Source organism: Lissotriton helveticus, chromosome 1_1 (genome assembly GCF_964261635.1).
Source record: "Lissotriton helveticus chromosome 1_1, aLisHel1.1, whole genome shotgun sequence".
NCBI classification, from domain to species: domain Eukaryota; kingdom Metazoa; phylum Chordata; class Amphibia; order Caudata; family Salamandridae; genus Lissotriton; species Lissotriton helveticus.
This window is the reverse complement of record NC_136057.1, coordinates 1,787,335,746-1,787,349,257: the sequence shown is the minus strand read 5'-3', so window position 1 is coordinate 1,787,349,257 and position 13,512 is coordinate 1,787,335,746. Positions and strand designations below refer to the sequence as shown.

Below are 13,512 nucleotides of genomic sequence, written 5' to 3'. Positions count from 1 at the left end.
AGGAGTGCTGCTGTAGTGAGCACCCTTGGAGGAGGCTGGGTAAATACTGATTTTACTGTGACACTTGCTGCACATAGCACTTAATGTTGCTGAAGTGACACAGCCCCTGGGAGGGCATATTGAAGTAGATCTCTTACTGTACCACTTTTAATGTCTAAAGTGAGTAGCTCGGAGGACCTCAACTTTGATATTAAGTGGCAAGTAGTGGTGACCTGTTAATCCTGTGGTAATAAACCTCTTGCTTCCTGTTTGTTGCAGCTGATTGCGGAGAAGAATGCACTCCAAGAACAGCTCCAGGCAGAGACTGAGCTTTGTGCTGAAGCAGAAGAGATGCGTTCACGTCTGTCTGTCAAGAAGCAGGAGTTGGAGGAGATTCTACATGATTTGGAGTCAAGAGTAGAGGAAGAAGAAGAGCGATGCCAGCAACTGCAAACGGAGAAGAAAAAGATGCAGCAAAATATAATGGTGCGTTGTTGGAAGCTAGGAAGTTGTCAGTGTATTCTTATGAGCAGCGAGTAGAGCTGCTTGTACTTGAGGGGGGAGTAGTTGTGGTTTGGCTGCACCTTGTATAGCCTAAAGATTTAACTACTATGTCTGCTATAGGCAATTGGATTGACAGTCATTACTTAAAATTAAACTCCAATAAGACTGCTCCTTTTTGGATCGAATCTGTATTTTAGGAGTTTCTGGGTGGCCTTTTAGTTTCAACCCTCTTCCATCGCTGGTCCCCATGGTAAAAAATCTTGGAGTGAGCTTGGTCTCTAAACTTACTATCCAAGATCAAATAAATCACTTGATCTCATCCTGTTTCTATCTTTGGTAAAAATAACGGTTTGCCATTTATTTCCATCTATCTTCAAGTTAGTGGTGGTATCTCTAGTGCTCTTGCGCCTGGATTTTTGTATGGCCATGTATATTTAGCCGCCCAACAAGGTTTGTTAAAGCTCCAGAGGCTGCAATTTGCTGCAGTCCGGCTGTTGAAATATCTCAAACCTGATTAGATTAGTGAACTTAAAGTTTAATTGGCTGCCGATTAAGAGTAGAATGAGAATTTGCCTAGCCTTAGTGCTGGTAAGTTCCAATTCTATTAATGACTCTGAGGCGAGGAGTATGCCTTCTTCCTTCACTTTATTTTTACAGCAGCAAGAAAACACAGAACTACTTTTCCAATGAACACTTGGGAAACAGCAAACTTAAACATAAGTCCTTTGTCAGTCTCTGCACTCCAGCAGCTCCCATCATGCTCCTCTGCTGCTTCCTCTTCCTTCGCTTGAAGCCCATGTTCCGGCATTCTCACGCATCCTGTATGTGCGATTTTTTTTTTTTTTTTTTTTTTTTTTTTTTTTTACAGGGAATGATGGTCCCAATCAGATACTGACCGTCTCTTCATCCTATCAAAAGGTACATAGACACAGAAGGTACATAGACACAGAATACAGTGCAGCAGCAACAGTCATAACAGCATAAACTCCGTGAATGACCTACTTACATTCCATACAGAGAGGGTCCACTTCATGGAGGTCATTGGGGGGGGGGGATAATCCTCACCTCCAAGTCCTTAATAGAATTGGAACTTACCAGCCCTGAGGCTAGGCAAATTCTCTCCTATGGCAGGACCGGAGGCTACGGGTTATGCCAGTTCAAAGATTGTCGACAACCAGCCACTTCAAACACTGGCTTAAAATAAAACCTTGAACATGGAATCTGAGGACCAATCGGATGCTCATCAGATCCTCTAGTCAAGCCCCAAGGGCAAAAGCTTTGGAGGCCATAGCTCCTCTTGCCGAATGTGCTCCAAATTGGTATCAATCCCTGCCTCCTGCATCACCCAACTCACCCACCTGGCGATTGTTGGGGGAAGGAACAGCCTTGTGCGGTTTTTGCAGGGCAATGAGAAGTTGTCTTTAGAATGTCATCGGTCCTATCTTTGTAAGCACTGAGGCACTGCACTACACACAGTTTAGGGGAATCTGTAAAAGCCGGGTACGAAATAACCCGTGTGAGGTTCTTGGTTCGCCTCCTCAGATTAAGACACCCCTTCTGGGGAAAAAACTCTGGCCGTGATGTCGAGAGCTCGTACGTCTGAGACCCACCTGCAGGTTATCCGGCACAACATCGCTAATTTAGCCGTAAGCTCTTTACCAGAGAAACCTATTCGGCTGCCACGAAAGGAATAAATGTAGAACTCTTTACATCCCACAGGACGGAGTGGCGCGGTTCAGGTGGCAACGAGAGGCGGATCTCGCTCCAACCTGCACACCAAATGGTGCCCCCCAATCGGGGAACCGTGCACCAAGTCATGTCCAGCCGAGATTGCAGAACGGAAAGTATTGATTGACTGGTAGGTCCGACCATCTTCCGCCAGACTGGCAAGGAAGTTAAGGACATGAATAACATCTGCCCCCGCGGGATCGAAACTCCGTCGCACACACCAGCGACGCCACCTATGCCATGCTGATCGGTATCTCTTGGTCGTGTTATCCGCCCATGCCTTGGAGAGCAGATCCTCTGCTTTTCCCGAAAGGCCTGGGAGCGTCCAGCGACGCCAGAGACCCTCCAAGCCATCAGCGATCCCTCCTGGACCACCTGGTGGGGAGTCCCGTCCGGACTGAGCAGAATGTGAGGTGAGTGGAGTAGGATTGGAAAATCCCCAAGAAAGTTCCAGAAGAACCGGAAACTGATCTTGATCTCCACCAAGGCGTGGTCAGCACCGCCTCCGCCAACTGACTACGCTGCAGCACTGACACTAGTGTTACCATTGAGAATGGGGGAAACGCGTACCCCCTTCTCACCCGACCAATCCTGGAGGAAAGCGTCCGTTTCCTCCACCAACGGATCCGGGCGCCAACTGAAGTACCTCAGGAGTTGATGATCCAGGCGAGACGCAAACAGGTCCACCGTGAAGGGGCCCCACTTGGCTGCCATCAGAGCGAAGACTGAGGGTCCAGCTTCCACACGCTGGCATCCAACAGGTGTCAGGAGTGCCATTCTGCCGGCCCGGCAGGTACTCCGCCGTGACTGACACCTGAAGTGCCAGAAGTCCCGTGCAAGGTCCGCCAGCATCTTGGATCTGGTCCCCCCCTGTCTGTCCCCCCCCTGGAATGATGGACAACGTGTCGGCGGTCCGATACATCAATCTGTGGTAGGACATATGATTGCACTCTGTCCTTAGTCCAACACTGGACTGCAAAGGACCCCACTAGCAACGCCAAACAGTTGATATGTAAAGACTGCTCGTGGGCAGACCAGGTGCACCTGGCCCCCAACAGGACCGACTGGCGTCTGACTCGATAACTATATCCGGGGCTGATCCAAAAATCGCACGGCGGTTCCAGGCCTCCATGTGCGACAGCCACCACTGCATCTCGCCTCTCCCTTCCTCCGATAGAGGAATTAGCTGAGTACATCTGTCCTTTCCGAAGGTGATACGTCTTCAGACGCTGCATCGCTCGATAATGGAGGGGGGCCCGGGAATATGGCCTGAATCGAGGATGACAGGAGACCCATCAAACGCGCCAAGTGGCGCAGGGATATGAGCGGCCTCTCCAGGGTCTGTCGCAGCTCGTGCCAGATCTCCACCATTTTCCTGGCGGGAAGACTCAAAGTGGCAGACAGAGTCTGTTGAACCCCAAAAAGGTGGCACACTGGACGGGAACCAGAAGAGACTTCTTCTTGTTAACAAAGCCCAGACCCTGAAGGAGGTCGACTGCAACATGCAGCTGAGACACCAACCATTCCGGACACTGGTCCATGAACAGCATGTCGTCCAGGTACACGATCATCCTGATACCCCGCGCCCGCAAGGCCTCCACCGCTGGACGCAGCAAAAGCACCACAGTGCTGAGGAGAGCCTGTAGGGCAGTGTGGTGAACTCGTAGACCTGACCGTCCCACTTGAACTGGAGGAAACAACGGTGGGGAGGAAAAATCGGGACTGCCAAATAGTCGTCTTTTAAGTCGAGCCGGACTATCCAATCGGACGGAAGCAAAACATCCCTCAAGAGGTGAATTCCTTCCATTTTGAAATGGCAGTACACCAGCCACTCGTTACAGTCCCTCAAATTGATGACCAGACGGCGGCCCCCGTCTACCAAAAAGAGGTTGCTGAGGGATGGTCTCGCGCGCAACAGACCGCCCCTTTGAGGAGGAGGGCGACAACCTCTTCACGCACTAATTCTGCATCTCGCTGTGAAAATAATGGGGCGGGGACGCTATAGCTGACTGAGACGACCATGGAACTCTATCTGAAAGCCCTGGATCATCTGCAGCACCTAAGCATCGCTTGTAAGGGCAACCCACGCCAGGAAAAACTGCGCCAAGCACCCCCTACCCGCAAACTCGCTGAAGGCATCACACACCTCTTCCAGCACCCTGCTGCTGGCCTCTTTGGCCTCCTCTGCCACGGAATAGCTGACCCCTCGGCGGATAGAAGTTATTGAAGCGGTCGTTGGTTTGAAACTGACCGCTGCCGGAGCCTTGTCCCGATCTGAGCTGTTGCCACGACCGAACGAGCGGCCCCTGCTAAGTCCGGCCCTCTCAAACCCGAGGGGCAAAAACTTTCTTTATATTGGTCTGTGCTCTGTCCAGAGAAGTAAACGTGGCAACAAATTTGCAAAGCTCTTTGATGAACGGGTCCCTGAATAGTCCTCCTTGCGCCACAGCGCCAGCCTCCGAGGCGAGGTCACCCAGCTTAGGGTCAATCTTAATCAAAAGTGAACTCCGTCTCTCAGAGTGGGCAATTGGCATTGCCAAGAAAAACAATGGCCCGCTGCGCCGATTTGAAAGGACCTCCAGGGATATAAGATCCCCTGAGACCTTGGCCTCTTCGGCCATGTCCAAAATCTTGGTCATGGGACCTACAACAGCTTGTCTTGGCAGGTACGCCAGGATCTGTCTATACCCTTTCTAGGGTCCTTTACAAATTTAGCCAAAAATGTCGCCATCTTGGGGTCTATATCCGGGGTCATCGCCACCTTACCCTCTAAGGTGGGGTGAGGACACTCCGCTCTAAGGCGACTGCGGGCATCCTTATCCACTGGCTTACGCAAACATACAGGGCCACTTTCTCCCCGGGGACCCAGTCCGAAGACCGGGGGTGGACAATATCGTCCGGGTCCAACATGTCTGAAGGACCTGCAGATGAAGTCGCTTGTGACGGAAGCCACGACCTAGAGGAACAGGCCTCTTCGTCAGTGTCCGGAGAATCCCCATCCTCCTGTGGCTCCGGGGACATTGTGCGTGGGGTAGGGGGAGGTATTTCAACTGGGGGCACAGGGATGGGCTGGGATCCTTCATGCGCCGTAAAGGCGCATTTAACCCTGGCAAAAGCTTCAGTCAACACCTTCACTACAGTTTTTTATTAGGAGGGGGGAGAGGGTGACAGGGCTGGGGCCGGTGCGGGAATCTGGGCCGCAAGCTTTGCGTACGCCTCCATTTGCGCTGTGAGGCACTGTTCTAGGGTAATCATCACTTGATCAACTGCCCTGTAAATGCGATCATCTACTGCCTGGTAAAAATAGTCATCCCAGGGGGCGTAGTTCAGACTGTCTTCCTCAGGGTACTGGCCTTGGTCCCCTTGCATGATTAGGTAAATTAGACTCTGCAGGGTACCAGGGGTATGGCACAGCAATTAACCAAGGGCCGTCACGGGCACCAACTTTCCAACTGGGAGGGAGCCCAGATAATGTGGGGGCACATTATAAGGGGGGGTCCGCCCCAGGGGACGCTGCAACCCTTCTATTTATAGGGCACCACCCGGAAAAAGCATCCCACTGCACCTTTTACACTGGCTGGTGCTAATTTCGCCCCCACAGGGTGTCAAATCACAGTACAACCCACACAGGGCGTAACCGAGATACAACCTAATTTTCGACCCCCAAAGGGGTGTCAATCCGGAGGGCAGGGAGCAAAAAACAGGCACCTGAGGCAAACACGAGAAAAAAACGCTTTGAAAAGCACCCTTCCTTCGCACTGGCCACAGAGTGAAAAGCTCGCCCCCTAGTGGTGGAACTGGGCACCAAATCTCATGAGGAGCGCGAAAAGCGTCCCGCGATTGACAGGGGACACTGAAATCAATAAATATGTTAGCGCTACTCTTGGATACAAAAACGCTAACTCCACAGCCCCCCAAAACCCAGGAGAGAAAAAAAATCCACTTAACTTGCTGCTGAGCAGCGAAGGAAGAGTAAACAGCAGAGGAGCATGATGGGAGCTGCTGGAGTGCAGAGACTGACAAAGGACTTATGTTTAAGTTTCCTGTTGCCCAAGTGTTCATGGGAAAAGTAGTTTTTTTGTTCTTGCTGCTGTAAAAATAAAGTGAAGGAAGAAGGCCTAATCCGAAGCCTCCGGTCCTGCCATAGAATTCCTTTTAAATCACTTTGTGGGGCACATAAAACCCTTCATGGAACTGACATTTAACACTTACGGAATAAAATGAGATACTCTCCCAATAGACTTCTGTGTTCAACCTCCGGTCTAGCCAAACCTGTAGTTTTAGAACCGCTAAACCTGGCTCTTCTCCTCACTGTTTGTAATATTTTCCTTTTCGGTCTTTCTGCTTTGATTCTTGCCGTTCTGCCTCTAGCGCCAAGGCGCCGTGGGGAATTCATTGCTCTTTATGAATGTAATCTAAATACGGACATCACTGGATAGGGTATGCCAAGGATTACACTATGAGCAGTGTTTGTATTGGATAAAGGGGTGAAAAGGAGAGACCTCTTTTGTGTACTGAGCTGGACTGATCTGGACTGATGGGCAGGATTGGACAGGGTTACTTGTGAGTAACCAGCTCCAATAACTGTTGCTATAATCCTATGATGCATGGTAAAGTAGGACCCTCCTTCCTGCCAGCATGAGTCATGGCCCACACATTCTCTGCAACAGGTCTGTGCTCCTACTCCTGCCTGCTTCGATCTGCATATATGAAAGGTCTGCTCATCTAGTGTAGGAGGGTTATATTTTCCCTGGGCAAGCTGGACCTAATTCTCTGGAAGCTACAGGTGATCTGGACGGCTGCATGTACTAATCAATGCCTGTCCCCTGAGATTTCACCCCCCCTCCCTCACCACACCCCTTTTTTTCTACAAATGTAGATGCTGCAGAAGAGCAGATTGGTCTGTGCCTTCAATATTGGGTCCCCTGACCAGTCTATTCTATAGTTTCTTAACATCCAGTATCGAGGCTGCACACCAGTGTACCACCAAAAATTCCCTTTTTGTAGTGTGCATCTATTCTAAAAATCGTATACTGTGCATTATTCTACAATCTAACAATTGGATCTGCAAATCTTCAAAATATTTATTTTTGGCTGATAACCATTGAATAGGACCAGATTTCCCCCTCAGTGACCAAGTATGTAGCGGCCATCTGCAGATTTGTTTTCTCTGGTGGGGAGTGCAATAAAAGGTTAAGGTGTTGGACTAAGAGTCCTACTGGCTCTCCTTCTGGTGCCAAGATTCAGTTAAACTGCTGAAAATATTATACTTTAGCAAAAACAATGGTTGATAAAGTATAATACTTTGGAGTAAGATCCAGCTTTCCTAAACCAGAGCTTAAAGTGTGAATAAACACTGCTTCCTAATAAACATCTGTGCCTCCATACTCTACATGAAAACATGTAGATGCTGTTACTACAGATAAGTAGTATATTTGAGAACAATGTGGCTAGTGGTAAAGCACCATTGGGATGTTAGTCCTTACAAGAGTTTTTTGAGGACATTCATAAGAGAAACTGGATTTTTCAAGGTTTTTTTTTATAAGAAATGTATGAGACCTAATTTCAGATCATCCCATTGATACTTCCGTAGACTCTGTGGATCTGGAGATGATAGAATACTCCTTTATTCTGTTGACTCAGGATTGTTCGTTTGGTTTACCCATCAAAAACGCCACCCAACTAAAGAGTGTGCCTCTTCTTTTTAATGGTCTTATGTTTCAGTCACCCACAAATGAGGAAATGCAACAGATTGCAGAGGCTGATAAATTAAGGTAGGCCTTGAGCGTATCAACATAAATAAGGATATGGCATGCCTCCACCGTAGGCTGGTGAATCCCCTCACTAGTAGCATCAGCCATTTAAGAAGTGAGTTCTATGAGAAACGTTTAGTGGTGATACCCGTGTCAGGAAAAAAAACATGACTTCCTCATTTCCTTCACATTGCAGCATTCCTTTGGGTGAGGCGTCACAATCTCGAAGCATGGTGAAGTATACCAAAGATAATTGGTGATGAAAATTGGACAAAATGGTTATGCTGCAAAAATAAGAGTAAAAAATATCCACCAAAGAAGGCACCTAAATTCCAAACAAGCCTTTTGCCAAGAAACTTCTGTGACAAACAGGGAAGAAAGGGATTTATTGTGGGTATTATAATTTCAAAGAAAGATCAGATACAATATTTCAGAATATTTTCCTTTAACCAAATTAAGCTTGTGGCATTAGCAAACTATGATTTCACATACATAGTACAGAAATGCAGATTTCAGAGATTCATAGTCTGCCTCAGGGTGGCTGCTCGCATATTCTCAAGGTGCATGGCAGTTATGGGGACATACCTAGAAGCATCTATCTGTAATTAACCTGTTGAGTAATAATTAATGCATACCACTCGCTGATTTTTACAGGACGATCAGGGCTCCGGTATTACTGGAGTACCTGGGGCTCCAGGCCAATTTCCTAATCTGCTTCAAATCAAACACACATTGCTACGGTGGGGATGCAACTAAATGCCATATTTCATCCCTCTGGGCAATATTGTGCTGTGCATTTTAAATGTCTTGAATGCCAAACTGCATGAGCCGTACACAGCCATGTTTGGAAGGATTAGTCCAATTTGATGGATGGTGTTTAATCACCCGGATAGAATGTCGAGCATCTCTCCGCCAGAGTATCAACATATCTCATCAACCTGCTGAAACTAGGCAGTATTTCTAGCCAGTGTGGAGTTTGCCAGTTTAGTTCCGAATCTCTTGCATCCGATTATACAATGTCCCCACATCTACTTAAACAAGGGGTCATAAGTTATTGAAATCTCTATGCAAGCCCAGTCACTGTAGTGAGGTTTCATCCCAGAGGATGTCAGTCAGCTGTACATATGTAGATGGCAGTTTTCATACAAAGAGAAATATCAGTCCTCTTGCCTTTGCATAGTGGCCTTCAAAGGCAATTTTTAGAGTACTACATTGAACCGTACAGCTGCTCAAATGAAAGGAATGTTGCAGGCAAATAACTGGCATCTTACTGTGGTGGACAGGTTGGTGGTATGCACTTTGTAAATCGTTGAAAGATGCATGCTTGCCCTTGCTACTGTTTGAAACAAGGTTGACACGATCTTACTAACACATGTGGCATGAGTAGCCTGTGTATCTGGTACAGCTTGTTAACATAGAAGATTTGTGTCCCAATGGAGGATTGCTACAGTGGTTGTAAGTGCTAGAAATGGTTAGTTTTGGGGGGGTCCCTTCTGATGCTCCTTGTAGTTACCTGCTATCATGCACCAGAGAAGTGACATCATGGAGAGGACACTGCACCGACTTGTCTTGTTTCCAGCCTCAGAACATTGCTTACCCTCAGGTTTTTCATTAATATTCATAAACACCGAATGTGTATGGGATCCTGTGATTTAATGATTCCCATTTTATAGAACCAGTGTTAAAGGTAACTGTCTTACTAAAACCTCTCCTCGTGCCGGTTTCCACCATAATGTTGACAAAGCATGTCTTTGTCCTGCAGGAGCTCGAAGAGCAGCTTGAGGAGGAGGAGGCTGCCCGACAGAAGTTACAGCTGGAAAAAGTCACCTCTGAGTCTAAGTTGAAGAAGGCAGAAGAAGAGCTGATTGTGCTGGAAGATCAGAACATGAAGCTTGGCAAGGTGAGCTGTGCCCTTTACAGTCCGGATGTGTTGTGCTGGCGTGCGCTTAATATTTTATCTTACCCATGTCTCTTATCTCTGCAGGAAAAGAAACTGATGGAAGACCGGATTGCAGAATTCACCACTAACTTGGCTGAGGAGGAAGAGAAATCGAAGAGCCTAGCCAAGCTGAAGAACAAGCACGAGACCATGATCACGGAGCTAGAGGGTAAGAGGTAGAGCAGCGCATGGGCACGCCATGGTGGACCGCACAGGGTTTGCAAGAAAAGTGACCAGAGATCTCACTCCTTTTGTGACTACACTAATGCGAGTTACAAACTTGCAGCTCCCTTACACTGCAAATTACGTTGACCCAAAGCTGCAGCACAGTTTGCTGCAGAATATTTTTTTCTTCATTGCCTGTAAAATCAAAATCGGACTGCATTGTTCCAGCTGCATATAAACCTTTTTACTCTGTTCACAAACATAATTGCTCTCTGCATTCTAGATAGTATTGTCTATTGTACAGATGCGATTTAATTTGTCATATTATACTGGATTGTAGCATTTCTATAAAATGTTCTTGCCTCTAGTCACAATCCTACAGCACTTACCAGTCTGTCAAGTGAATAGTTACTACTTCTGTATTACATTATTGTAGAGAAGTGTCATTTATTGGTGTTTCGATTTGGTGTACTGCATGAGGCCCAGTGTGCTCCAGACTTCCATCAGTAACCGTGCTTTCTGCATGGGCTGGCCTATGTCTGTGTTAACCCGAAATGTTTGCCATTGTCAATCAGAATAACATTCTGGTACTAGCAGAGCATCTTTGAGTGGACAAGTTTTGCAGCCCTGTTAAGCAGGTTTTAAGTCCATGAATGGAAAATGAATCTCCTAGTATTTCATAAATGCTTTCATTGACTGTGCACTCTTACAATCTGTTTGCTACTGCACAGAGGACAAATCTCTAGTCCAGGTTGCCCCACCCCGAGTTCATGGGCAATGCACTATGGATCATGTTAAGAAAATATGCCTACAGTTTTCTTCCACTTCCTCGAATTCCATACGTAGAGGAAAATGCAGCAAAGATCCTTAGTCACGTGAAGTTCAACTTTGTCTAGACAACCATGATATTTCACACTGTTTGAAATGTCATTACAACACACGGACCATAGTCGGCTCAACCTAGCATAGAGTTCTGGTTACCATTATCTCCCAGAAAAGTGTATGTGTTGAATGGGAATGGCACCTGCATGATGCACTGTCTTGTCCTGTGCCAGAAGTGCTTGTACCTGTGATCCTGGTTTTTGGTTGTCTCACGGTAATCCATTGTGCGCCAGCTTGGACCTAAGCTCAGTCTTAGATATGTTCTGGAGCTTGTCCTGAACCAAGAGGGTCACGCCCTACTAATAGAAGAATACCGTCGGTGGCGGCAGCATACCAAGTTTGGTAAATGATACCTGAAACACGAATGCATCCATACAGACCATTAATCTAAAGTTCTGCTGCTCATAATCTTGAATGCCAACATCCTGAGCAATGTACATATTCATTCTAACTTTTGTATTTTTACATTCATGGCATTTTACTTTATTTTTACACTTTATTATTTTTACACCTTTCCTCTGGGAGGCAACCCAGTTTCACCCTTCTGCTGTCAAGAACTTCTGGCCTTCCAAGTCTGTCCTTTGCCCGCCCACTTGGCTTCGGAGACGGCCGCCTTAGTTTGCAGCCGTCGCCCATGGAGGAGCGGCTTTCTCTGCCGTGGGGCCCTGCAGAGGCGGGAGCAGCCTTCGCTCACGCAGTGTCCACGGCTGTGGGTATTCTGCGCTTGGGTGACCCCCGTTGCTCATTTCCTGGCAGACCATCTCTTAGAGGTTCTCTACCAGGGCTCTGGTGGGTGGGAGCTATTACTTCCTTTTGAGGGTTTGCTCCTTTCTCCCCTGATGGCAGCTTGGAGGTGCCCTGCCTCTGGATCCGGTGCCTCAACACCTTCTGCACCGGCACCTACTGGCAACGCGTGACCTGGCGTCTTTCCCTCCACCCCTCTGCCTCAAGTCCATTTTTGCGGACTGCTTTTCCCTCCCTGCTGCCACTGTTTACTCCGCCGTCCTGGGAGGCCCGATGGCGGGACTCTTGGGGGCGCAACATGTTCGCCTCAATCAGCACTGCCCTGCGGGCCCTTCACACCTTATGTACCGTAGGGAGCATCTCTGAGACCTACACTTTTTAACGCATACGTCCTCTTTCGCAAAATTAGTAAAAAATGGGGCCTCGGCATTTGCTCCCATGCAGATGATACTCAGTTGATGGTAGCGATTGAGGAAAGGCATGATGACACCCAAGCAAAATTGAAAAACTGCCTAGCAGAGATGGCACAATGGATGTCCGAACGTTGCCTGAAATTAAACGCCGGGAAATCAGAAATCCTGCTCTTCGGAGGAGCCAACTTGATCTGGGATGCCACCTGGTGGCCACAAACCCTGGAAAATGCCCCAGCACCCAAGCAATGTGCTTAAAACGTAGGCATCCTCATTGACAGTACCCTTTCCATGAAGGACCATGTGAGGGCCATGTGTGAAAGGGGGTTTGCAATTCTGAAATTGCTGAGCAGAATTTCACTGGTTCCCATTGGAGTGTAGACAGTCACCAGGCCCTGCTCATCAGCAAGCTAGATTATGGCAATGCTCTGGCCGTAGGCATGGCAGACTAACTTTGCAGGCCTACAGGTACCACAAAACGCTGCAGCTAAACTGGTGTGCATTAAGACTTTAGTTCTGCATCAATGTGCATGAAACCTCTTCACTGTCTAACTATGCGACAAAGAGCAGTGTTTAAGCTACTGAATCATGCACATAAGGCACTACACTGTAATGGACCAAGAATTTTTCAGAATAAAATTGAATTCTACGTTCCCACGACGTGCCTACAGTCACTCCAAGCGCAGGGTAGGACAAAGCGTATAAGGAAAGTGAGGGCAGGAGGACGTTCATTCTCAAATCTGGTAGCGCAGAAGTGGAACTAACTACCTCAAGACTTATGACTTACAGCAGACTATTTGGTTTTTTAAGGGGGAAAAAACGATCTGTTTCCTAAAACCTAATATCTGACAGATCTACTACACTCGCTGGCAGCTGTATGATTTCTTGTTACCTAGTGCCGTGATATCCTTCGGGATGATGGTTGGCACTCTATAAATAAATCTCACTTGTTTTCTAGGCATGTAGCCTACCTGTTGTATAGTATGCCCAGTGTATGATTGGATTACTTTATATTGACAATCTGATAGACTACTAACCGCAGATTCCTTCACGTAGAATTACTCGGGCGTTAGACTGGATCCAAGAACTTTTTTGCCACAGCATCCCTGCGCGCAGGGGTGTGGGGGGGTGTGACATCACGCAACTCCGCCCAAGCATTGTCCGCGTATGTGACGTCAGCGAGGTCACAAGACCCGCCCTGGCGTGCCGATGTCAGTTTTCCTTTTCCGCGTGCAACATGGATCCAGTTCTTACTCTGGTCTGTTTAGGGACCCTTTTTCTTCCATTTCTTTTTGGTGGAACAGTGTGTGAATGCCCTCGGGCTTCAAAACTTGCACGTTTAGTGGGCGTCTTATGTAGGCGACGGACCAGCACCTAATTTGCATGTGGTGTTTGGGGGAGGATCACA

General features: G+C 47.7%; 1 protein-coding gene across 5 annotated transcripts in view; it reads left to right on the top strand.

Annotated features, from left to right (window-relative positions):
- MYH9 (myosin heavy chain 9) overlaps positions 1-13,512 on the top strand; it is a 238,712-nt gene that overhangs the window by 169,939 nt on the left and 55,261 nt on the right. For all 5 annotated transcript variants that reach the window (XM_078640470.1, XM_078640476.1, XM_078640479.1 and 2 more), the window contains exons 22-24: positions 259-465; positions 9,727-9,864; positions 9,949-10,072. In XM_078640470.1, coding sequence (XP_078496596.1) covers positions 259-465; positions 9,727-9,864; positions 9,949-10,072 — 469 coding nt within the window. The remainder of the gene's footprint in view (positions 1-258; positions 466-9,726; positions 9,865-9,948; positions 10,073-13,512) is intronic.